This window comes from Mycotypha africana, assembly GCF_025528875.1.
Source record: "Mycotypha africana strain NRRL 2978 chromosome Unknown BDF20scaffold_8, whole genome shotgun sequence".
NCBI lineage: Eukaryota > Fungi > Mucoromycota > Mucoromycetes > Mucorales > Mycotyphaceae > Mycotypha > Mycotypha africana.
In genome coordinates this window covers 1,421,684-1,446,755 of record NW_026515732.1, presented here as the reverse complement: position 1 = coordinate 1,446,755, position 25,072 = coordinate 1,421,684, and the positions used below count along the sequence as shown (strand labels likewise).

At 36.8% G+C, this 25,072-nt stretch overlaps 4 protein-coding genes and 1 non-coding gene across 5 annotated transcripts; 2 read left to right on the top strand and 3 right to left on the bottom strand.

The window, feature by feature from the left end:
- Positions 1 to 6,089: 6,089 nt before the first annotated feature.
- Positions 6,090 to 7,345, top strand: BDF20DRAFT_915134 (uncharacterized protein; the record flags this gene model as incomplete). The annotated part of the gene is made up of 2 exons (XM_053084282.1): positions 6,090 to 6,593; positions 6,926 to 7,345. The coding sequence occupies 2 exons, from the start codon at positions 6,090 to 6,092 to the stop codon at positions 7,343 to 7,345; spliced, it is 924 nt and encodes a 307-aa protein (XP_052934387.1).
- Positions 7,346 to 10,014: 2,669 nt separating this feature from the next.
- Positions 10,015 to 10,085, top strand: BDF20DRAFT_t123. Its single transcript has one exon. It is a non-coding gene; the product is annotated as a tRNA-Gly (tRNA).
- A 2,276-nt stretch (positions 10,086 to 12,361) lies between these two features.
- Positions 12,362 to 12,928, bottom strand: BDF20DRAFT_915132 (uncharacterized protein; the record flags this gene model as incomplete). The annotated part of the gene is made up of 1 exon (XM_053084281.1): positions 12,362 to 12,928. The coding sequence occupies one exon, from the start codon at positions 12,926 to 12,928 to the stop codon at positions 12,362 to 12,364; it is 567 nt and encodes a 188-aa protein (XP_052934386.1).
- Positions 12,929 to 17,637: 4,709 nt separating this feature from the next.
- On the bottom strand, positions 17,638 to 18,289 carry BDF20DRAFT_915131 (uncharacterized protein; the record flags this gene model as incomplete). The annotated part of the gene is made up of 3 exons (XM_053084280.1): positions 17,638 to 17,870; positions 17,978 to 18,187; positions 18,274 to 18,289. 3 exons carry the CDS (start codon positions 18,287 to 18,289, stop codon positions 17,638 to 17,640), a joined length of 459 nt encoding a protein of 152 aa, XP_052934385.1.
- A 5,158-nt stretch (positions 18,290 to 23,447) lies between these two features.
- BDF20DRAFT_837639 (uncharacterized protein) lies at positions 23,448 to 24,025 on the bottom strand (the record flags this gene model as incomplete). Its single annotated transcript, XM_053079075.1, has 3 exons — positions 23,448 to 23,693; positions 23,729 to 23,905; positions 23,984 to 24,025. 3 exons carry the CDS (start codon positions 24,023 to 24,025, stop codon positions 23,448 to 23,450), a joined length of 465 nt encoding a protein of 154 aa, XP_052934384.1.
- Between the last annotated feature and the right edge of the window lie 1,047 nt (positions 24,026 to 25,072).

The following is a 25,072-nucleotide window of genomic DNA, read 5'->3' as shown; positions in this document are numbered from 1 at the left end:
AAATAAAAACTTCATCTTAACAAAACTTCTCTATCTAAGCATCTGTCCCAAAAAGTTTCGGAGTGTCTGATCCAACCTAAGCAATCCTCTACAGAGACTGAGAGGCAGGCTTGCTTAATTCTAGGAGTTAAGGTATCATTGGAATCTAAAGGGTTTCGTCGAATGATACTTTTAATTTTGGACCAGCACTCTTCGATAGGATTTAGAAAGGGTGAATATGGTGGCAGGAAAAGAGGCTTGTAACCACGTGAATTGATTGCTTTCACGACAAATTCAGAATGGTGTATTCTGCAATTATCCATAACAATGAACATATCCTTTTTGTTAAGCTGATCCAAAATATCCATTACACTTTCGACAAATTTAACAACATGATATGTGGTAGTCCCTTTCCTAAGCTTTGGTTTTTCGTCATTGTCTCGTTTCCGTTTTTTGTCACTTTGGAATTCCTTTGAAATGATTTCGGCTTCCTTGACTGTCATAGGCTTAACTTTTGAAAAATCGACAATACCGAAGTGAGAGATACAGCCTATGATACTTATATTCACACCCTGTTGAGGAAATACTTTCACGTTTGCTGCTTTCCCAACTTTCGACCATGCGCGATTTCTGATTATATGCATATTGAAACCAGCCTCATCCATAAATACACAATTTGTTTGAAAATCGACGCCTGCAGCCTTCCATTGTGTTATGACACTGACACGAAGGTCAAGTGTTCTAGGTGAGTCTCTTTCAATAGTATATTTGGATGCATTTTTCAAAGAAAGAGCACATTTCTCAGTTATATGCTTCCATAAACCAGAAATAGAGATAGTAAAACCCTCAAAGTTACTAATCAATTCTAGACGGACTAAGGAAAGAGTAAGCGACGGATTTTCGTCAAATAGTTTCAAAATGAAAGCAGTGTGCTCAGGCGAAAACTTCCTGCTGGACATCGTTCGTTTCTTTAATTTATCTACTGTAGGGTTTAATGGGATTATAGTACCATTACTATCGTTGAACTTCTTAACTAACTTGTATGCTGAGCTGCGCGGAATCCCTGATAGTAACGCGGCTTCTGTGACACTTTTGCCTTCTTCTTGCAAAAGATAAAACATTTTCTTAATTTGAGCGGTATTATACCCTCGTCGTTGTTTCGTCTCCTTAATATCAAGCGTCTCCATATGCGATTGCAGCTCATCAACTACGTCAAACATCTCAACATTAGGAGGCTCTGCAGGCTGTTGTGGTTCACCGAACTGAACCAGTGTTTGAATATCGTTGTAATCAATATCCATTTCACTAGATTTATTATCTGCTACATAATAGCCTTCCTTCACGGGGCTAAAGTGAATAAAATCTTCCATAATGCAGTTGTTGGATTAGAGATTGAAGGGTAGTCTCGCTCGGTAAAAGTTTGATTTTGTCTCTTAGGATATTTCAATTCGTATCCTGGTTTACCTAGAAACGTCTCCAAATAAAACTCAGATTATCCACTAAAAATTCAAAAGTGTCTCGTACGGAAGTAAAAACACTGTAGTATCCTTAAAAATTCGCTACAGATTCCGACACCAAAAAAGCTTTAGAATGAGGGTATCGTCGTACAGGGCACGACTTATAAGTGTGATTGTTGTATCGATGAAGATATCACTGCTGAATATTACATAATAAAACAGAAGTACGCTTCGTTATTGATAGTTATAATTAAATGGCAGGTTACTTCACGTGCATGATCTATTGGTACTTCAGTCTATAATTTACATTGATGATTGACGTGACTTATCCAGTTTCTGTTAGCCTCTATAGCTATTACCTTCTAGAGTGAGATGTCTTTATTTGCTATTCCGCAGACATTATTCTATTCCAGACTCCACCTATTAAAGGTCGTAGAGGGAAGTACATTAGTTTCGGTAATCACTTTATTGTAAATTTATAATCCTCATTACGATTATGGTAATTATTGAATGCCCATGTCGATTATATCCTCTTCTCTAATGGTTCCTATAATGGACGCTATTAGTATCATTCAGAACCAGTTTACATACCCAATCACTTGTTGTCCTATAGGGCAATCTTTATATTGACCGCTGCTACTAAGTCCGACCAGTAAGGGTCGAGTTACACATTTCTGTTGCTCTCTTTCGGTGTTCCTGTCGCTGGTGTTTATTGGTCCTTTCTCCTGGTTACTAACTCAAGTTACAAGATCAGTTAACATAGTCCATGGTGAATAGGCCTGTATACCCATTTCGTAAAAGATATAAATACCAGTTGATTCTGTTTATCTAGACGAACTTCATCTTAATCTTTAAGAAAGAAATAAACTTGAACCTTCCAGAGTTTTCACAGACTTGCCACTTGTTTATTTCCTATTTTATTTCATATGTTGATCTTACCGATTCAACAACACTTATGAAAGGCAGCCTTTTTGGTCGTTTAATTTTTTTATAAAATTGAGATTACTGGAGAATAAATATTTGAATTATTGAAAAGAGAATTCAGATTCTACAGAAAGAATAGAATAGAACAACCTTAGAAATAGTAAACAATTCTAAATCATTTTAATACCTGTCTCGGCTATTAGAATCGTTGAGAATAACCCAAGAGTCGCTCACCATCTTCACAATTAAGCACCGCAAACGTATCAGTGGAGGTCCTGCCGAGACATTATAAAGATACTACATATTTGCCGTGCCCAACCCACAGACGAAAGAAAAGACAAGAAACAGTATAATAAGTATTAGCCTCAGCAATAAAAGGAGAATAACAACAATCAAGGAAGACATTATCAACTTAACAAGACAAATAAAAAAAAAAAAAAATAATAACAAATAAATAATAATGACCAGCAACAGCAAAACAGAAAACAACAACGCAGCTTTTCTTAGATTTCTTCCACCACTCGAAAGGTACGATGGGTCAGAGGAAGGATCGAATTCAGAAGAATGGCTTTCATCATTGAGAAGACTAAGAGACGTTTCTGGGATGAATGATGCTATCATTCTTGCAATTGCAAGTTCCAACATGATAAAGAAAGCTAAAACCTGGTTCTCGATAAACGAGAGCGAGATTAGCACTTGGGACGAGTTTGACAAGAACTTTAAGAACAAATTTATGAAGAATAAGGTTGTGGAAGCATGGGAGAAAATAAAAACGATCAAACAAGAAGAAACGCAGGAAATCTCGGACATAGTGGAAATCTTGAACCCTTTATTTAAAACTGTTAACATCAAAGATAATGAGTCAAAAATAACATTTTTCATAGCGTCGATTTCACCCACTATTGCCTATGATCTAGCACGCGATAGAGCTAAATTAAAGAATTATCAAGACGTAGTGGATAGAGCAGTCGAATTGGAAACGCTCCAAAAAAGGTACGGCATCAACAACACAGCATCACCGACAACAACAGCACCTGACCGTAAGGTAACATTCATCGTGGATGAATTGGATAAACTGAACGAAAATGGAATTAAAACAACAACTTCAGTGCCGAGTGACAGAATATCAGCTGATTCCTTATCAGAATTGATACAGGCAGTCAACAAACTAGCAATAAACCTTATAAACAACAATACTAGCGGTGAAGTCAATCAGCGAAGCAACCTTAACTCCTTCAGCTGGTCACCTGTTCCTGATAAAAGACCCCTTGTGTAATGAGTGAATTACTTCTCATTAGAGAGGTTTCATTCGATAAACATATAAATATGGCCTGCCCCTCAATTCATAATATCTTCAGTGATTTTTATCTGTTTTTCCTGCATATTATACTTTTCTCTTGTTTTAATATAAGTAGTCTAGCTTATCTTGTTGTAATTTCTGTTCAGAGTTGTATAACACCAACCTCCCGTCGGATCATCGCCTCCTGTCTCTTTACACCTTGTCTGTTGGAATTGCGGTCAACAAGGGCATCCCAGTCGATTATGTTCCATCTTGAATAAGAATAATAGTAACAATAAAAACGTAAACAACACCAGCGCCAAACCTTATTCCAATAACAGCATCGAATCGGGAAAAGGCAGTGGACATCAGTAAAGGAAAAGGATGGAACTGATGTCCATACAACTCAAAAAATAATACATCCTACGGTAAATACATCTATAATCCAATATCTATCGGCCACCAGTTGTGTAGCTCAGATACTGTGGGAATGATTATAGATGTTAGCTAGGAAGAGATATTCGTGCGTGGTGTTCTTTTGATTGCGTGAACAGTTATTGTATTAATAAAGAGTGATTGAGCCTTTTTTTATCTCCAACCATACTTTATTTCCGGAACAGGGAGCAGTACCGCGACCTACTATGTTCTGGTTGTTGAATCAATATATCCTACGAGTACATATACTAATCCTGCTATATACCTAAATGTCATATAGCCATAGATAATCTAAGTAAAATATATTTCATAAAGATAACCTGTTCAAGTCTTATGTGAGGTAGCTAATCTCACATAAGAATTATCCTTAATCCATATTCTTTTCTTATCTTATCTTTATTTGTTATACATTTGACCAAAAGTTCAAATGTATGCAATCGAACACACCGCTTACCAAACGGGAACGAAGATATGAGCAGTACTCATATCTGAGATCAAGTTTTATTTTACATTTCGTTAGACGTTTTGAGTGATGATTTACTCATATAATATTGCCATCGTGCCTCAAATACGACATACTCTTTATTCAGTGAAAATCGTACAAAAGAAAAACATATTTAGATTATGAAAAATTTTCTATCTTTTATAGGATGATGTGTTGGGCTGAATAGAGCGGGTTTAGCCGGTGTCATATACAGTAGACTGTTTCATCAAAGACACGGGTACCTTCATTATGGTTGAGCGCGGGTACTTACTCATTGAGAGGTTAGTGGATCGGACTGTAAGCAATTGGCGACGAATATATAAATAGAATGATAAGACCACTAACCAATGTCCGCTTTCTGACAGATCATTGTGAAAGAGTGAATTATTATTGAAGTACTATGTACTATGGATATGTTAACCTCATATGTAGCATTTGTAGATCATAATCGCTGTATTTCAACTGTGCAAGATTCTAGAAGAAGTCTAATCTCATATTATGGCTATATGGTTACTCCTAATGTCATAACTCCGATCATTATGTAAGAACTCTAGCTCATATATACAACAGTACTGCTCATATCTTCGTTCCCGTTTGGTAAGCGGTGTGTTCGATTGCATACATTTGAACTTTTGGTCAAATGTATAACAAATAAAGATAAGATAAGAAAAGAATATGGATTAAGGATAATTCTTATGTGAGATTAGCTACCTCACATAAGACTTGAACAGGTTATCTTTATGAAATATATTTTACTTAGATTATCTATGGCTATATGACATTTAGGTATATAGCAGGATTAGTATATGTACTCGTAGGATATATTGATTCAACAACCAGAACATAGTAGGTCGCGGTACTGCTCCCTGTTCCGGAAATAAAGTATGGTTGGAGATAAAAAAAGGCTCAATCACTCTTTATTAATACAATAACTGTTCACGCAATCAAAAGAACACCACGCACGAATATCTCTTCCTAGCTAACATCTATAATCATTCCCACAGTATCTGAGCTACACAACTGGTGGCCGATAGATATTGGATTATAGATGTAGCTGCATGATCACCCTGGATCTGCCAGGATAGCACATTACAAATCAATCCGCTCTGGGATGGACGAGTAATTATCTACTTAAAGGGAAGACCTATTCTTTTACGGAAACCTCTGATTCACTGAGTATTATCTGACCATAATACATCAGTGTCAGCTATAGATCCCGATACAATCATTTCGTAGACAGCAAACACAATAAGTCTTTATTAATAGCAGTAATTTTAGTTTTTTTTTTTCTTTTTCTTTAGTTTGTTTTTGAAAGAGAAATAAAGACGGTGGTTTGATTTCGTTAAGCTTTCGTGTTTATTTTCTCTTGTGTTATTCTTTACCTTTTACTTCATAATTAAAAATAGCGAATACCACAGAGTATAACAAGTTCTCACAGAATTCTAACTCTTTTTATTTAACCTTAATTCTTTGAAGATCAACATTTTTTTCTGTGAACTACTCGCTTATACGATAATCGATTTTGACAAGAATGACTTTACAAGACGCGAACTCAAGAACTGGTTCCATTGTGGATAATGGATCTACTGGTAGCGCTAGTCTCGTGAATGAGATCGACATTGGTCTGGCTTTGGGTGGTAACTCTCCTCTCTCGTCTGTGGGTCCAACTTCGGAGCCCACACCTATGTTGCTGGATGATCGAGTAGGTCAGGTGGAGACCACTCCGGAGGCTTCAATTGACTATGCCGTAGAGGAAGTCAGACTGGAGATCAAGAAGTGTATAGCAGCTTGGTCAACTGCTCGTATCCAAGGTGATCGCAACGCTGAGGATGAAGCCATGGGTGCATTAAAGCGCTCAAGAATGGCACTTAAGGATTTGGAGGACACGCGTGAGGCACTGTTGTCCTCTGGTAAGCGACCTGAGCCCCAACAAGAGAGGCTACGACTGAACTTGAGTCGTAAGGACTTGCCAAGATTCCAGCTGAGTTCTGACATCATCTTGCCACGAATGCCTGGTGAGGAAGTGTTTGAATCTGTGTGTGATATTCTTAAATATCAGGAGTTATAGTTTAATGAGTTTTATATGTAGAGACTGAGTGAGTCAGCGAGACCGAACAATAGTTCTTGGATGATTTTATTTTGGTTTAGAAATTGAATGCGAGGTTAAACTGAGCTTATAGTGGAATTAAGAAAGTAGTAGTGACAACCGAGTAATATTGTTCCTGTTAATGAATTGTACAACGCCACTGAGATATATCTAGATTACCAGTAAGGTTGAAGTGTGCCTGGAATCTTATTTGTTCCAGTACACTATAACTGGTAAAGGCAGTAAATCTGGATTGTTTCTCAGATTGTTATATGAATTAGAGGTCAGAACGTGACACTGTGGAGCAATTCTTGAAGACGTGGGAGCGTATTGCAAACCCAATGACTGGAAACAAATTGCATCTTTACTGGAGAGATCTGTTGCCTTTGAGCCTTCCAGCTGGTGATGATACGTGGATCGAGGAGGTGTTGAAGAAATGCCCTTCTTGGGAAGCTGCCAAAGAGGAGTTCCGTAAGCATCATGGGTCCACTACTTCCACCAATAGGTTTGTACAAAAGGTATACACCATGACGATGAGACCGAATGAAAGCATCATCAATTACTCGCGACGTTTCATCCAAACGATCTTCAATGCGGGTATCCCAAGAGATGACTTGCGGATTGGTGAGCGTTGTTGTATCCAAGATACAACTATACGTCTTAAACTACAGAACGACTTCAGTACCTGCTTGGCAATCTGATACACATCTACTTTGACACCCGCTTGCGGCTAAGATCTTATCATTCTCATGATAGTTTTAGTTCAGTTGTATTAATAGTTGAATACCCGTTAATAACCCCGTTTCTCATATAAAAGTATCATTCTCAACAAACTTGAATAAAGAGTATCTTTGTTGTGTCTGGTCATTTTACTGTCTTATTTTATTTTTATAAGTCTTTCAAAGTAACTGGATATATCAAGCGTTTTTTGGCTTCGCTTTTTGGTCCTGTACAAATGATGGTAAGGATGTCCATGGCCAGTGTCAACAGAGCCACTCGCAACGGTCAAATCTGGACGGTAGAAGCAATCACCGAGCTGGCTAGGGAAGTCGTTGGAGACGATCCTGAAACGTATAGGAATGCGTTGATGAATTCCTTTGCGTCTACAGGTGGGATGAACAGAAGGGAGATTCTGGATGCTAGTACGCCTAACGGGAAGGCTTCGAATTTTGGAGGCTTCAAGAGCAAGAAGAACGGCAGTAAGCGCAAGGTTGAGAAGAATACTGTGCAGTTCTGCAAGCATCATGGAAAGAATTCTTCTCATGCCACCGAGGACTGTTTTTTCCTCAAGAAGAAGTCTGCTTCTGTGTCCGCCCCTTCCTCTGATGCCCTCAGGTTTAAGGCAGCCAAGGCCGAGAAGAAGTGTTTTCGTTGTGGTGATACCTGGTCTAAGAGCCACACCTGCCCCAGTTATTCCAACAGCAAAGGTGTTGTATCCAACAGCATATTACTCTTGGATTATTACATAATACTGAAATAAGAGATTGCGGATCCTTATGAAGCTTAGAATAACCGTGAGTGATAGATTTGTTAGAACAATTCTTTTCTTTTACGGAAGATTATTTCATCTGTATATCCGAGACAACATTGGATGAGTAATTGACTTCATTTAGAAATAAGATATTATAGTATTTGGATTTGATTAAATCAGATAACTTTATTTAGCACATCAAACCACAATACATAAATCTAATCTACTTAAGCTGTTATCTTCTAACTTGTTGATCCTTACTTTAACCCTTTACATTCTGACAGAATTCAATAAGACTGAAACGTAGACGTCGGCAGAATTAAGGAATAGTTTATCCTGTCCGTCACGTTAGTTATAATGAAACTGCTGAAGTACGGGTCAAAGGAACCTTTAGTTAGATCAACCCACTTACCTCCTGTCACCGATCCAATCGGTCAAGGCACCGCTATAGCATGATGAACCGTGCAGTAACAATTGGGTATGTCTTTTCTTTTGTCATCAGGTCATCTTGTACCTAAGAGTCTCGATAGAAAAAGTTTTTTACAATATCCACAAATATAAATAGAAGTACTTTTTTCCTACATGGTTTTTGTCTTCAATTCTATATCAGAATATTCTATCTAATAAAAAGAAGATAACTTGGTCTTCACTGATTTCCTTTTGTTTTCTTTTTCTTATACTTTATCTTATCGTTTACAACAAAAGGCACGCATGCGGTTCTCGCTATAGCCGACAGTCCCACCACTGAGGACATAGAGCTCATAGACAGAGAACTGGCAATGGGCAGTGACGGGTTGCACATCCAGAAGGGAGATGATGTCAACATGAATGATGCATATGACTGTAAGTCTTCAATTTTTGAAAGAGCTGCTACTCGTGCCAATGGTACTAATGACCCATTTAACAAGTACTCATATCTGAGATCAAGTTTTATTTTACATTTCGTTAGACGTTTTGAGTGATTTACTCATATAATATTGCCATCGTGCCTCAAATACGACAAATTGAATATAGTTACTACTGTATCTGTTTAGCCCTCTGTACATTGGGCCTAAATCTTTTTTTAATTTTAGTGGAGTTAGCATTCCTCCACTCCGAGCTCGACTCCTTTCCATCGGGATGTGAATGACGCTTTTTTCTAGTGTTGCATGCGTCATACCCGTCGGGAACTGAACTAGCACCGTGCACGTGACTGGTACTTTTGGTGTATCCCATTGGATCACATTTCGCTGTGACAAAAGATGATACGTCTGCGGTGCTTTAGCGTGAAATGTTGTGAGCGACTCTTGGTTTAATCTCAACGATTCTAATAGCCGAGACAGGTATTAAAATGATTTAGATTGTTTACTATTTCTGGGGTTATTCTATTCTATTCTTTCAGTAGTATCTGAATTCTCTTTTCAATAATTCAAATATTTATTCTCCAGTAATCTCAATTTTATTAAAAAGAAGTAAACGACCAAAAGGCTGCCCTTCATAAGTATGGAGTAGTTTACGGATTATATATGATGGTTTTGGATCTCAGCTAATTATTTTTATATCATGACTTTATCGACTATTCCGGTCCGAGGGAAGGCTGTCCGATCTTGAGAAAGGTGACGTAATTTTTACTACTTTTACGCACCGTCTCAAAGAATGATATGATTAATATCGTGAATGAGAGTTATAAACTCCAGGTCAAGTTTATAGTACAAAAGTTAGAATCAGGTAAAGGCCTCGTTTATTGTTTAGATCAAATTACTCTTTATATACGCTTTCTTAATTATATTTGCACACCTTATTCTCTCTATCAACTCCGATTCTTGAGATACCAGAACGACCTTATCAGCTACTTCCAATCCCGTGACGGAGTTCTAATTATTACCACGACAATTATTTACCATCATATCAAGAAAAGATGCGTTCTTGGTTTAGTGGTAGAATTTCACCCTTCCAAGGTGAAGGCCGGGGTTCGATTCCCCGAGGACGCATTCGTCTTTTATCACGATATCCTTTTTTTGGAAACAAAAATTGGATTTTCCAATTGTCATTGTGTCGTGTGACACAGATGATATCCAGTCGATCAATATTATTATAACTAGTATAAAACTCCTTGATATTTGAACCAGAATGAGGGGACTTCTTCCTCTTCTTTCTTGAATAAAAATATAGACTGTAAAGTAAATCATAAATTCAGGGCACGACAATTGTTATAGCGGTAATTGAATATTATAGAACATATACTGTAAAAGGAACATAACTCTCGGAATAAAATAAAGAATTATCCTCTTTTTCTCTTTCCTAAAACTTTGTGTTCAGTGTACATTAAGAGTAACCTTGTTTATCCTTAGCTCAGTGCGCGACAATTAGTAGCAACAGTACTAATTAATAAGGCCTCATGGGATCTGCCCAAGATAAGGACTTAGGATATAAGAACAAATTTGAAATTGAAGAAAAGAATTGCAGCAGCCCTTATATCGGAAGAACAAAAGAAACATTTTGCGTCAATAATAAGAGCAACAAACCCAGAATACATTACTGAACGATTAAAAGCTACACCAAAAAAGAATACAACATTGGGATAAGCACGCCAGAAGTATATTAGAAACAGTTTTTCAAGTAAAACTATTCAACATCAAATCAAACAGAAAATCAATATAATAGCACTTTAATACAAACGAATTTGGTGAAAGCAGCAAGCCAACAATAATGAGTAACGATCAGAATGTAAATCTGTTTCATATCCGCAACCACTTGTGGTTGTCACGTTCTGATCTCTAATTCATATAACAATCTGAGAAACAATCCAGATTTACTGCCTTTACCAGTTATAGTGTACTGGAACAAATAAGATTTCATCAGGCACACTTCAGCCTTACTGGTAATCTAGATATATCTCAGTGGCGTTGTACAATTCATTAACAGGAACAATATTACTCGGTTGTCACTACTACTTTCTTAATTCCACTATAAGCTCAGTTTAACCTAAAGACCATTCAATTTCTAAACAAAAATAAAAATTATCCAAGAACTATTGTTCGGTCTCGCTGACTCACTCAGTCTCTACATTTAAAACTTATTAAATTATAACTCCTGATATCTAAGAATATCACAGTGGTACTGTATCCCCCTATGTTTTGCAAGCCGATTGTTGTGTACGGGTAAGATATACATACAGTATTTACACCCTGTTGAGGAAATACTTTTACGTTTGCTGCTTTCCCAACCTTCGACCATGCGCGATTTCTGATCATATGCGTATTGTGTGGTATTTCCATACCTCCTATAATATAAAGACGAATTAGACACACTTTCAAGCATTTGACTCGTTATTATGATCATAGAATCATAATAACACTTGTACACGTCATCTTGTATTTCTAAAGATGCGCATATACAGTATAATGCTGCATTATTACTGGCTGAGAAATCAAGGAACGAGGACTTTTTTTATTTTTTCTTTTTTAAATACAAACATCCAGTTTGCTGTGAACGCTCCCCTCTCTGATTTTTAGTGTACTGTATATTTACTACAGCTGGCTTTTTCTTCCTTTAACGATTCTCATTTCGCTTACTTTGCGATTTCAAGATCCATGCTGAGCTCATGTCGACATCTCGTCCAAACATTCAGACAAAAACAAAGTTGCCTGCTGTTCACTGCTGCCAATGAATGCGTGTGCTTTCGCATTCTACGCTCTATATTCTTACACTTTTCCTTTCGCAAGATGTACTGGTATGTCGCTTATAATTGTGAAAGACATTGCGCGAATAGGAACATTCCTGTTGCCATTGTCAACATCTCGTTATGTTTTCTTTTAGTAGGCCGAAATAGTTAAAAGAGAAAGAAACAAGCATAAGCGCAAATTCTTAAAAGGGGAGTGCCAATTGTAGTTTCGTTTATGAGAGTTGGTGGTACAACTTCTTCTTTTTGTAAGATTAAGTCCAGAATATGAGCGGAAATCTCAAATAATTAAAGTCTACGCCCGTGCACTATTCATGGGAGCACGCAACCTGCGTGGTAGCATCGGCTATACCAGCTTTACTTTGTGGTGGCACGCAAATTGCGTGGTGGATTTGCGAGCATTATGCATTCTACCACGCAAACTTCATGCTAGCATGACTCTCATATATCTTTTTTTTGCTACCATGAATAGTACACTGCTCTCAGTTAATCGGTGTATCTTTATTTTTGTCTTAATTGACTCTTAATAAACCTACCACAGGTTTTCACAGACTTTCTCTTTGTCTTTTCTATTCTTTTCTACTGTTATACTTTACACATACACAACATAGGTCCAGCAAGGTTTTTATTTAAAGAAAAATTATTATCATTAACGAACTTTATGTCTAAGCAACTGAAAGAGGAACCAATATCGATAAGGGCTCGTGTATTGATACCTCCTATAAATAGAGAATGGTTAGTATTGCTACTGTCATTCTGTAGTTCGTTTGTCTTACGATGCTTACAATCATAGTTGACAGGATAATAATTATCATCAAGATCCATGCGGTTAAGTTCTTCGGAAGAAGATGCATTTGTAGATGTGATAGATGTATGATTTGGGAGAAATTTGGCTGAGCGGATGACTTTTTGTGGCTGCTGCTGGTGATTTGAACGAAAGAAACGTTGTTTATTTTTCTGTTGCTTACCTCGAGGGCAATTGGCTGCATGTTCGGGAGACCACGGTACATTTTTCGTACAACTGAAGCAGTTTGTGCTAGGTTGAGATGTTGCTACATGTTGTCTTTTGTTTGTACTGTTGGTGTCAGATACAATTTTTTGATCATTCAATAGTTGTTTATATTTTTTGCATTGGTATGTTGCCCCTGTCATGTACAGCACAGTGTAGTATTGTTTCTTTGTAGGCGTGTTTGATGAGTTGTTAATTTCCAGAGTATTGCTGTTATTAATTGAAGAATTGTTGTTTTGTTTATTGACAAGCGGGATGACATTGTTGTGTACGTGTAAAATATAACAGTAAAAAGAATAGAAAGACAAAGAAAAAGTCTGTGAAAACTCGTGGTAGGTTTATTCAGAGTCAATTAAGATGAAAGATAAAAACACCGATTAACTGAGAGCAGTGTACTATTCATGGTAGCAAAAAAAAAGATATATGAGAGTCATGCTAGCATGAAATTTGCGTGGTAGAATGCATAATGCTCGCAAATCCACCACGCAATTTGCGTGCCACCACAAAGTAAAGCTGGTATAGCCGATGCTGCCATGAATAGAGCAAGGACGGAGGACTTTAAACATCTGAGATTTCCACTCATATTCTACCAACTCTCATAAATCAAGTACAATTTTACAATTTTGAATAAGTTAAAACAAAAAAGAAAGTAGAAAGAGTCTCTTATATGTAGACTGGTAATGTATATGTTAGAATTTCCTAGACAAGAAAGTGGTATGGACGACAATGCATAATAAGCAAGTGCAGAGTATTGTTGTTTTAAATAGAAGCATCGATGAAGAATAACGATAGCCAAAGATAATGTCCTTTTTCTTCTGCTTGGTGCTCCCTTACCAATTTCACCAATTTCAGCCTTTTGAGCAATAAACAAAGCTTTACTGATATATCGCTGTGCAACCATTCGGGCTGTTGTTTTCAATTATTTGAGGGTGTTGTATATTGAGGCATAAGTCCGTATATAGATATTGACAGAGACAAATAAATCCTGCAATACTTGCTATGTGACTATCCCATAATATGACATTAGTCTCTTCTGGTACTTAATCATTCACTGTTGAGATTACATATGGATAAATGATATTCTTTATTGTCTGTGCATTATGAGATAATATTATTATAATAATAGAGTCCAATGCTACAGCATGTTCCATACATATTTTTATCCTAAGCCAGATAATATTAAGATAGATCCAATGGACATAATAGACTGAGGTATTCATGATATGAATGGCGCAGCAGAGACCTGAAGGTCGGATAAAAGATCTCTGGCTCAGCAACACCACTTGTATCAGGTATAGACCCAGACATTATCCAGAAAGATCATGTCTATTCCAGCAATTTCCATATTCTCTTAACATATCTATATCCGCCTATGAATATCCAATTGTATTCTTCCACATAGTCGTATCAACTGATATCAATGATATGGATGATTAAACATGTCTCATGTTACTGTTCTGCTTTCCTAGAAATTTCCAAGCAAGCAATTCAAGAACTCCGCAAGGCATATCTCATTCTCAGATCAAGTTCCTGAAAAGTATAAATATGATCCCAAGTTGAAGTGTAGAAAGAGACGAGTCTTTGTCTTGTCTTTATCTTTTGTCTTAATCGACTCTTAATAAACCTACCACGAGTTTTCACAGACTTTCTCTTTGTCTTTCTATTCTTTTACTATTACCTATATTTTACCCATACACAACAGAGGGCTTCCTTCTTTCACCTTTTTCTTTTTACAAGGGCTTTTAAAAGCTAACGAAATACTGTTACTACATCTCAATTTCTTTTCATAATCTGCTCATTTGGCCACATCACCGACAAGATGCACATTGAATCATGACATCTGAGTAATTAAGGCACGCTCATCTTTGCCGTTACATTGCTGGTTATAGTTTAGCTTGTTTATTTACCAGGATTGCAAAGTCGTATGAAGAAAGTGAAGCAAACGACGTCAAATACGCATAATGCCGATTACTTCTCATTTAGCACTGCGAACGACAACTAAATAACCTTTCCAAACAGGTATCGTTTTATTTTTACAACTCATGGTCAGCAGACATTATATGTTTATACCATATCTTCAATTGACACTTTTTTTCTACAGAACTCAAGCTTGTGGCCTTTGATCAAACCCTTTCTTCAACTGTTTCATGTCTTCCGCTGGGCCAATACCAACGCTCTCAAAAACAGTTGCAGCCTACCATTGCAAAAAATGAAAAGTACAGTTGTTTATGGTTGCAAATAATCTGTTCCGTACCTATCAGGTAATGATACAACATTATTTTTTACTCCATAACCTTATAGCACCAACTTATTTATTTGTTTTACTTCTTTTTTCTGCAATAATTAAGAGTAGTAGACTGTAAGAATATCAATGATACCCAGTTGTCAGGTAAAAATTGTCACTGTCATTCATACTGGACCTTCGTCGTCAATCGAATGATCCACACGCTTACTTGTAGGAGTGTATGTAAGGGCAATATCTGAACAAGCAGACCAGCTACTTATTTGCAATCTTCAGCAACTTATTAACGCTCATATGGCAAGCAATAATACCGTATAAATTGCGCTATTACACCCTAAACACATACTGTAGCTCAATTGATTTCTCAACCTACTGTTTAATTCAGCAACTTTCAAAATAGCAAAGAGCTCGTCATTACTATTTTTTTTCTATCAACAAGGCAGAGTAGCCTACAGTGTGGTATTTGACGACTTGTAGAGTTAAATATCACTTAATTAAAACAATAAAAAGTTAACGAGATCAAACTAGTAGGTCTTTATTTTGAATCAAGTTAAGTTCCCCGAGAAGAAAAATATCTACTGCAAAAATTTAAATACCTTCTTCATATTGCGGAACCTAGAAACTGACAGCTGAGTTATTATACTCAAAGAAGACGTACGTCTTCTGAACCGTAAAAGAATAGAATTCTCCCTTGAGGAGATTACGCATCTACCCGGAGCGGGTGGACTTGTAAACGTATCCATGGCTTGATCTAGTGATCATGCAACTAACCTATTTTTCCGTGCTAACCAATATGTAGCACTGCTTGCAGGAAAATAGAATTAATTAGGAAAATAGTATTCGTGCGTGGTGTTTGAGTTGAGTGAACAGTTATTGTAAAGGATGATCACAAACTATTATCTTGTGATCATTCTTTATGCCGAAGGCAGAGAATAGTACTTATAACCTATTACTGTATACCTTGGTGTTGAATCAATATATCCTGCATGTCCATATATTAATTCTACTATATATCCTATGTCATATAGTAACGTATTATAGCAAAATAAGTAAACTATATATCCTAAATGACAACCTGTTCAGCCTTCTACGAGGTAGCTAATCTCGTATAAGAATCATCACTTATTCTATATTCGTTTCCTACTCTGCTTTATATTATTTCAGCAGTAATGAGGTGTGAGGATCTTGTATAATTTGTATACGAGTTCTCCACATCTCATATGATGCTGTCAACTAAACACAACACTTAATTCACGGTACTCATATATTAGAGTTTATGTAGTTTCTAATTATTTCTGGTTTGCAATATTGTATAATTCATCTTTATCCTTCATAAAGTGAATTATATCTTTAATATTTGTATATCATCTACCCTCAAATACGACATACAGTATAAGTAATCAATAAATAAACCTGAAATAAAACTATAGCATGATTTTCTGGCTGAACAAGAAGCAGCAGCCGCTCATGTAAATAGTGTACTAGGCTAACAATTGTAAGGAAATAATAAAACGAGTACTGCCATGTTTGATGCTTTCTACGATGAAAATTGCGCGGTAGCATGTTTAAGGCGTCTTACCATGCAAAATGCGTGCTGCCATTTTTAAGTCGATTTAGCATGCACTATTCATGGTAGCATGCTATTTTCAACGCAATTTGCGTGCTACCATGTTTAATGCACGGTGAAAATGTAAACGGTGAAATAAGACAAGGATTCGTTCTACACTTCAACTTGGGATCATATTTATACTTTTCAGGAACTTGATCTGAGAATGAGATGTGCCTTGCGGAGTTCTAGAATTGCTTGCTTGGAAATTTCTAGGAAATCAGAACAGTAACATGAGACATGTTTAATCATCCATATCATTGATATCAGTTGATATGACTATGTGGAAGAATACAATTGGATGTTCATAGGCGGATATAGATATGTTAAAAAGAATATGGAAATTGATGGAATAGACATGATCTTTCTGGATAATGTCTGGGTCTATACCTGATACAAGTGGTGTTGCTGAGCCAGAGATCTTTTATCCGACCTTCAGGTCTCTGCTGCGCCATTCATATCATGAATACCTCAGTCTATTATGTCCATTGGATCTATCTTAATATTATCTGGCTTAGGATAAAAATATGTATGGAACATGCTATAGCATTGGACTCTATTATTATAATAATATTATCTCATAATGCACAGACAATAAAGTATACTGTACAGTAGCAAGTATTGCAGGATTTATTTGTCTCTGTCAATATCTATATACAGTACGGACTTATGCCTCAATATACAACAGACATGCTGTTCAGTATTGGAGATGTAGAGCTTTTTCATATTTGTTGCAGTAGTGGTATTGCAAATTTGCGTGGTAACTACGGTACGTGCTTTGGCTGCAATTTTATTTACTGTGTTCAGCTTACTTTGTGGTAAATTGACGATGGCACGCGCAATCTCAGTGCGTAGTTCTGGGATGAGAGCACGGCGGAAAATGTGTGTAGCAGTGATGTTATCTTCCCATTTTGCTGCTCATCGTAGACGTTGAAATCTGTCAGTGAAAGTGTCGACATGTTCATTGTAGCTCATGTGGCAGGAAAGAAGTTGGTTCATATACTCTACAGTATTTGCTGAGCTACATCTTCAGTGGCATACTTTTCTTCAACAATTGTTCGTACTTCTGCCCATTGTAACGTACGTCCTCTAAGTGTAACGTTAAACCATGATTGTTGATCAGTGTTCATGCATAATGGCATCAAATGTTCCCAATAGTGGTTGATATCAAGTCCAACGGAATTGACTTGTAGTTCAAAGTTATCCAGAATACCTTCAATATTTTCAAATACAGTAACTGTGGATTTTTGTCATTGGGATCAATTCTCCACTTGTCGCTTCCCCATTGACACCAAGGAAGATCTTTCGGTATAGTGAAGTCTTGTTTGTTTTGAATTGCTGTACTGGTAGTTTGAGTGGTGATATTGCTGTTGTCCTTTTCTGGTGAAAGGTATTGTTCAGAACGTTGAATAAGAGCTATCCATGCAATTAGTTGCTCAGATTCTGTTTGCATCTGTTGTATAATGTTGGCAGGTTGATTGTCCAGATGTGCTCTGGTTAGTTGTTCTGTTGAAAGTTTGAGCCGAGCACGTAAGCTATCAATGCTTGTTGTATCTATCAATACAGTATTTGTTTGTTATTGATTGAGTCTTCCAATTGACCAAAAGATGCCATTTCAGATTGTGTTTGGCGTTCTTTACTTCGAGTTGCTGGCATATTAAGCAGGGTTCGTCAAAAAAAAATGTGATTCATATTTTATAATAACAATCAAAGTAAAAAACAATGAGATTGCTAAAAAGAGGTTACCCTTTATTCATTCATTGAGGAGTAGATCTTTTATACTCTAAGTTACATAGTAAGACAGTGAGAGTATGTTATTAACCATAATACCCATGAGTGTATGCAATCCTAGTTGTTTCTAAGTTGTTGTCTCATTATTATGCTAGACTGGGCTGTCTCAACAGATCATGACACATACAGTGACTCACAAAAATGGCTCAATGTTTCTGCATTTTGCGGTTTTTTCACTGTAGCTAGACAATGAGTATTTTTAGCTTCATTTTAGCTATACGACAGTAAAGAGCAATACCACAAGTACTATTGGTATAAGTTTCGTTGACATCGCACCACTTCATCTGCAATTACGAACATGAATTGTTGCAATGTCGACAATCGGGCATTTTGCATAAATTCACGAATCACTAATGAACTTCCAAAAAACACAAAAAAAAATGTATTTTAAGGGCCAGACAGTTTCGCATATTGTATTTCGCATAATTAAGCAGCTCTATGTTTCATTTTTTCCCCTGAAATTCCCATTACAACTTTCACTAGATTCCATCGACTACCATTACCCCACATTTCAACTACATTAACACTAATTGCAACATGAGACCTATTCCTTACGACAAGAAAATGGATATTATTTCCAGACTGAATGGAAACGATTCTCACAGAAATATTGCAAAGTCTCTGGGCGTTTCGCGTGCAACAGTTGACAGAATTGCTACCGATCTTGCATGTGCATCTAATGGCAAGAAGGGCAGGCCTGTAAAGATCAGCGCATTGCTCGGTCGAAAGATCGTTAGATCTTTCTATACTGGGCAATTTATTACTGCGGTTGAGGCTGCCCGGAACCTTCGAGGACAAGGATATGAAATATCTGCACAAACGATACGCAGATTCCTCAAATCAGCTGATTTCGATTCGAAGATCAAAAAGTCGGCATTGCCATTGACTAATGAACGTCGCAAGAATCGGTTGAAATGGGCAAAGGCTCACAAAAATTGGACGGTTGAAGACTGGAAGAAGGTCGTTTTCAGCGACGAAACCAAAATAAATCGTCTAGGATCAGATGGAAAGACGTGGACGTGGGTCAAAAAGGGAGAACCTCTCCAAGCCCACAATGTCAACTACGCTTATAAAGGAGGTGGAGGAAGCTTGACGTTGTGGAGCTGCTTCACCCAATATGGACCTGGTTTTATTGCCAAGATAGAGGGCGGGATGGACGCGCAGTTATACTGCGAAATTCTGAAGGGGGACTTCTTGGAGACCCTAAAAGATTATGGCCTACAGAAGAAGGACATCATCCTTCAGCAGGATAATGATCCTAAGCATACGGCCAAAGTAACTAAGGATTGGTTCAGAAAAAACAAAGTAAATGTTCTTGACTGGCTTTCGTACTCCCCGGACCTGAATCCAATCGAGAATTTATGGTTCTACTTGAAATGCAAGCTTGCTTCATACGACAGTGCACCGAAGAACCTTGGGGAGCTTTGGGAACGTGTAGCCGATGTTTGGTATAACAAAGTCACCCCCGAATTATGCATGAGGCATATACAAAGCATGCCAAAGAGAATCGAAGCCGTTATTAAGGCTAAAGGGGGCTGGACGAAGTACTAGTTTACATAGTTTGTCTTTTACAGCAAATAGAAGGAACAAAAACTCAATGAAATTTGGTATATCTCAGCTTTATCGGTCTATCACCATATATAAAAGTCATGCACAAATTAATGTAAATTGTGTTATTAGAAAGCTAGGAAGATGCTCTTTTCATATATGTAAGCGTTTTACTAGATTGGTACAGAGATTACTGTCAGTATGAGCAGAAGAAGTACAAATTATGCAAAATTCCCAAAACATTGAGCCATTTTTATGAGTCACTATAGTTCCTTATTTCAGTATTACGTATGTAATAATCCAACAGAAATATGCTGTTGTATACAATACATTAATATAAACGTCTTTTATTTTTAAACAGATCTGTTCAAGCACATCCATTTCATTTAGTTGAAGCTTCGCCTTGGCGAATAGGAAAATAAGTTATTTCATGAGCTTGAGATATTCTCCTTCTCCCTTCAGATACCTCGCATTAGTATACAGTATTTAAATCGAAGTGGAATGAAACCCGGTCTATTTATGTCAGTACAACACAGAGACGTGGCCAGGTATAAGCACGTGAGGGCAAAAACTATGCGCATTTTTGAGTAATGGTTAATCAATGTTAAATATTTTACACAAAACATAAATTTTATACATATAAATTAATAGTTTTACTGTTATTCAATAAAAAAGAAAAAATAATTCATTGTCAATAGGTTTTATTAATACTATATTTTTACATTTGATTGCATAGATATTTTGTACGCATAGGTAAATACTGAAAATTAGTTACAACCTATGCGGATTTTTTACCTGCTCAAGGGTAAATCTGCTGTATCACACGCCACCATCTAAGTTTGCTTTGGAAGAAGCTCGGTTCTATTCTCAATATGATTAAGAGAGTCTTTTATGCGCAATAAGTAGACCCAATGAGCAGACAGATAAACTACATACTGTACTGTATGTATGTACAGTATCAGAGAATTACTGTGATATCCTTTGGTATCAGAAGGTACAGTATTATTTCTAAGCTGAAAGTAGAGACTGAGTGAGGCAGCGAGGAGTCCGAACAATAGTTCTTGGATAATTTTTATCTTGGTTTAGAAATTAAATGGTTTTGTATATGTATAAGTGCGAGGTACTGTAGAACTGAGCTTAGTACAGTATGTTCCAGTGAAGAACAATGAAAACTTTAACCTGAATGAAATTGAAACTGATAAAATTAATAATATATTCGTGTTATACAATGCTACATTGTATTTCGGAGCAAGTCATTCGGCTATCCTCATTTTCCTCAGTTTGCAAGCCAACCTATATGATAAACTCAGATTCAACTGAGACGCTCTTCTGATAAGTACCCTTGAATACGAACTCGTTGAAAAAGGCTATAATGAATTCAGTGGGTCCAACTGTGTACGGGTACAGATGATCAAATCTAAGACGGTTCTTTTCACAAAAATCCTTGAAATAAAGTAAAGTTAAAAAAAATTGCATATGTTAATACAGAGTTTTTGTTGTAGCCAACAGTATATTACTCTTGGATTATTACATAATACTGAAATAAGAGATTGCGGATCCTTATGAAGGTTAGAATAACCGTGAGTGATAGATTTGTTAGAACAATTCTTTTCTTTTACGGAAGAATAGTTCATCTGTATATCCGAGACAACATTGTATTAGTAATTGACTTTATTTAGGAATAAGATATTATAGTATTTGGATTTGATTAAATCAGATAACTTTATTTAGCAGATCAAACCACAATACATAAATCTGATCTACTTAAGCTATTATCTAACTTGTCGATCCCTCACTTTAACTCTTCACATTCTGACAGAATTCAATAAGACTGAAATGGAGATATCGGCAGATTTGAAGATAATTTATCCAATCCGTCCCATTAGTCGTAATGAATATGCCGAGGTATCGGTTAAAGGAACCGATAGCCAGATCAGCTCATCACTTACCTTCTTATACCTATCCAATCGGTCAAGGCACCGCTCTAGCATGATTAACCGTGCTGTAGCAATTGGGTATGTCTTTTCTTTTATCATCAGGTCATCTTGTACCTAAGGGTCCCGATAGAAAAAGTTTTTTACAATATCCGCAAATATAAATAGAAGTACTTTTTTCCTACATGGTTTTTGTCTTCATTCTTTATCTGAATATTCTACTGAATAAAAGAAGATAACTTGGTTTTCACAGACTTCCTTTTGTTTTCTTTTCTCTCTCTATTCTTACTATAACATATACAACATACTATAATTTGTGAGCCAGCTTGATCAGAGTAAGAGCTCGTAGGAATGGCTGTGTTTGAAGGAGAAGCTTCTATTTCGACTTCAAGCTCTTCTTTTTCAGCCTCTTTGATCAAACGTCGTCTAGATGAAGTGGTTTGATTGAGCATAGATTGCATATTGAATGGTTCAGATATACAGAGAACAAAGTTGTTTATCATCAGATGGCTGGTCATTGATCAAGTAGTTGTCATATTCTAATAAAGCTTTATTATATTCATCATCAGATGAGTCATCTTCAACTATATTACCATCATTAGTAGCAGAAAAATCTTGTTCTTCATCTTTACTAAGATGAAAAAGTTTGGATTTAGCGTCAGAAAAATGAACATCATTATCAGCAGTATCAGGTGTGATTTTAACTGCAGCAACAATTGGCTTTACCTTCTTGGCCTCTAAAATTCTTTTTCTTTCAGAACAGGTCTTGCCATGCTCGACAGAATATTTGACCACGCGGCAGAAGGTGCAAAAACTATTGTCTCTAAGGAACTGCATTTCGTCCCTATCCAAAGAACCGGTTTTGTTTCTAATATCCTTCAATTTTTTGTAATTGAAGTTATTGTTATTGCTGTTGTTACCCTTGTGAGGCTTTTTGTTTTGTTGATTGGATGAACTATTGTCATCCAATTTTCTCTTTTTGTTAGAAGAGTCTTTTTGGCCATCTTTCTTGACAATTTCAGCATGACTCTTTTCCAAAGAAAACATAGCTTTACAAAGAATGCTATGCAATTCACTGAAATTGCTAGGAACGTACTGTAGTCCTCGTCAGAAATATCTGCGTACTTGCTTGACAAAGTCGAACCAGCAGGAAGAGAAACCTTGTAATGGTCTTTAAGTGTATCTAAAACCCTTTGTTTGAAATCCTCATGATGCAAAGAATTAATAAAGAGGGTAGATGAAAGGAAATTATCTTCCACTTTAACCTTAGCGGCAACAACATGATTCTGAAATCTATCTAAATATTCGACAGATTGGTTGGGCCCTTGCTTGAGGTTTAGCAACATGGTATTGCATTGAAAAGTATTATACTTTGAAGCAATATCGAATCGGGTTTTCAGCAATTTTTTAACCTCTTTCCAAGACAATTTTTTGTTTCGAATGTTACTGGTATAGAATTCGCGCCCGATCTTAGGATTCAAGGTTGTAGCGCCAGTGTTTGTTCACATTGACTTTATTGTCTTTGTAAACACGTTCAAATTTTAAAATGAACGTTTCCAACGAATAGTTATCATTGGTGGCATTGATAGAGTTGGGATTAAGTTCATTGTCAAAATCCTTATAATTCGAAGGCTTACAGTAACTTCAAAGACTGGAAGATCTTTAGGCTTAATTGCGCGTCCATCCTGTTTACCAGAAGGACTACTAAAGGATTTTGCTTCCTCCCTGTAACACTTAAGACATTCATGAGCTTCAACAAACTTCCTATTATAGAAAGCTTGCTTTTTCTCCAAACATCGAGTTGGAAAGCGAATTGCTTTACTTCATCCTCGGTGCTCTGTGGAAGCTCCATCAAAAGGTTGGCCTTATTGTCGAGAGCTCTCAGTTCAAACTCGTACTTGGCTATATCGCCTTGTACTTGAGCTATGTTCTGAGATTGCTCTTCTTCAGATGCGGAAGTAACGGAAATGGAATCGTCATCGATCCATCTCTTCTGGAACTATCCGACTTTTTTTAGTTTCGCTATCTGTAATTGATAGCTTTTCGAGTTGAAAGCTGGAGGTCGAGCGAATCAAACCACCAGGAGAAGCGATGTGTTGGTAATCTCCAAATTGGTCATTACCGGGGTTGTTGATGACAAGGTTGTTTTCAACGTTGACATCGGCAAGAGTTGTTTTGAACTTCGGATTGAATAGACTTCATTTAAAAAATATGATATTTATGGTTGTTTTATGCTTAGTGAACGCGACTTATAATTTGATATAAACTGTAAGGTGAAATGAGTCTCCTTTAGTCCTTTTATTATACAGTTGGTGGAAAAATGGTTCGGATGTTTTTCAAATCTACACTAAATCAGGCATTACTCAATGAGTTTTCGACAGAATAAAGAGAAAAAATATGCAATAGATAGCTAAAAATGCATTTTATTATTTGTAAAATTTATAGATTATATGATTGGATATCGGAGCTACAATAACAAAATTAAATCGAATGGTCTATCCGAACCATTTTTCCACTTCGATTCAAGTACGCCTTAATACTTTGTATAGCCACCTTTTGCCTTGATAACAGCTTGAATTCTTGCGGGCATACTATCTATGTACTTGCGACAGTCTTCCTTAGTAAAGGTCGCCCACTGTTCTTCTATTCTTTCCCACAATTCATGTACTCCTTTAGCCTTTGTTGGGTATGCACTCAACTTCAATTTCAAGTGATGCCAGACGTGCTCAATTGGATTTAAATCAGGGGATTGAGGTGGCCAGCTGTAAGTCCAATCGACATCAAAGTTGTTGTTCAGAAACCACTCTTTTGTAACCTTGGCGGTATGTTTTGGGTCCTTATCTTGCTGAAAGTAAGTGGTTTCAGGGTCGAATCCATACCATTCCATGGTGTCCTTTAAAGTAGTTTCCAAGATATGGATGTAGTCTTCCTTTTTCATTGTTCCATCATAGATTTGACATGCATAACCAGGTCCATCGTAAGTAATACAGCCCCACATCATGACACTTCCATTACCGTGCTTAACAGTGAGGTCAAGGTGATGGAACTGCAACTCATCATCTGGCCTTTTCCAATAGTACTTTACACCATCAGAGCCCCAAACGTTGATTTTTGTTTCGTCTGAGAATATCATACGTCTCCAATCATTCGTAGTCCAATACTGATG